The sequence below is a fragment of the Octopus bimaculoides genome, chromosome 28 (genome assembly GCF_001194135.2).
Source record: "Octopus bimaculoides isolate UCB-OBI-ISO-001 chromosome 28, ASM119413v2, whole genome shotgun sequence".
Lineage (NCBI taxonomy): Eukaryota > Metazoa > Mollusca > Cephalopoda > Octopoda > Octopodidae > Octopus > Octopus bimaculoides.
The window spans coordinates 16801442-16802981 of NC_069008.1; the positions used below are offsets into that span (position 1 = coordinate 16801442).

Here is a 1540-nt window from a genome sequence, read left to right on the forward strand (position 1 = left end):
TTCTGTAGTACAAATGTCTTGTTTTCATAAGTTCTCAATTAAAATCTTCCACCAAACCTTAGTCACAATTTATGTTCCTAACACTAGCTGAATGATAACGAAGTTATTTTACTAAATTCTTTGTTATGTTTAAAATTAATTGAAAGAAACACAGAGCATCTCAACAGAAATATGGTGACAAAAGGGTTATGATGGTGCTCCAGCATGGCCCCAGTCAAATGACTGAAACAAGTAAAAGAGTAGAGTGAGAGGAGGGATAGAGAGAGAGAGGGTGAGAGAGTGAAACTGCTTACTTGAAGGCATGTCCGTTGCATCAACAACAAAGATGAATGCATCTAAGCTGCGACAGAGAGCCTTGAGGTGTTCAGACTGAGGCAGATGCCGGAGTTGTTGCAGGCCCTGACGTGCCGCCCTCTCCCGGTCCTTCTTGGCACAGGAATACATCACCGTTAAACTAAACGTTAGATTACTGATGCTCATCAGGAAAAAAGAACCAACACCTGTGAAAACAACAACAGCAACAACAACATTAACATCAGAAATAAGATGGCAGAATCATTAGCATATGCAGGGCAAAATGCTTAATGACATTTTTCCGTTTTTATGTTCTGAGTTCAAATTCAATCAAGGTCGAGTTTGCCTTTCGTAATTTCAGGGTTGATAAAAAAAAGTACCAGTTACGCAATGGGGTTGAAGTAATTGAAACTGCAATAAAAAAAAGGGGGTAAAGACCCCCTTCGGTCAAGAATGACCATGGGATTGCACCCAGAAAGTTCCCCTCCAAGGTACAAGTCCAGGCAAGGTTATTCATGGAAAACCAGCAGTGACCAATGCATACCCTCCATTATATGTACATAGGCTAAAGGGTGAAGACCCCCTTCGGTCAAGGATGACCATGGGATTGCACCTAGAAGGTTCCCCTTTGTGGCACAAGTCTGGGCAAGGTTGCTAATGGAAGACCAGCAATCACCCATGCATATCAGCCTCCCCTCTATATGCCACTGGTGTTATCCAAGGGAAAGGCAAAGGGGCTGATACAGCTTGGCACCAGTGACGTCGCAACTCATTTCTACAGTTGAGTGAACTGGAGCAACGTGAAGTAAAGTGCCTTGCTTAAGAACACAACACACAACCCAGTCCAGGAATCGAACTCTCGCTACCTCATGATTGCAATCCTGATGCTCTAACCACTGAGCCATGTAACCTGCGATAGTTCCCTTACCAGAAAATGAACCTGGAACGACGCCGTTCTGCTGGAACACTTTGGTAGGATCAGACAATATGTGAGTGATAATCTTGCTGGTTTTCGACTCGAGACCAGGTCCAAAGATTCCGATCTTGGGGGTGGTCATTTGGAAGAATGTCGAGAGTAAAGAATTGAGATTCCATCCTGAAGACTTCGGTTTCTGCAAGGCTGGACAGCAATGTCGGTAACTGGCGACGGTTTAGGAATGAAAGAGAAAAAGAAAGAGGGAAGTAAATACAAATGGGATCTCATTATTATTATTATTATTATTATTATTATTATTATTATTATTAT

At 42.4% G+C, this 1540-nt stretch overlaps 1 protein-coding gene across 1 annotated transcript in view; it reads right to left on the minus strand.

Annotated features, from left to right (window-relative positions):
* Window positions 1-1540, minus strand: part of LOC106878055 (uncharacterized) — a 10015-nt gene that overhangs the window by 5383 nt on the left and 3092 nt on the right. The window contains exons 3-4 of the mRNA XM_014927143.2: window positions 1223-1434; window positions 294-500 (exon numbers count right to left, since the gene is read on the minus strand). Coding sequence (XP_014782629.1) covers window positions 294-500; window positions 1223-1434 — 419 coding nt within the window. The remainder of the gene's footprint in view (window positions 1-293; window positions 501-1222; window positions 1435-1540) is intronic.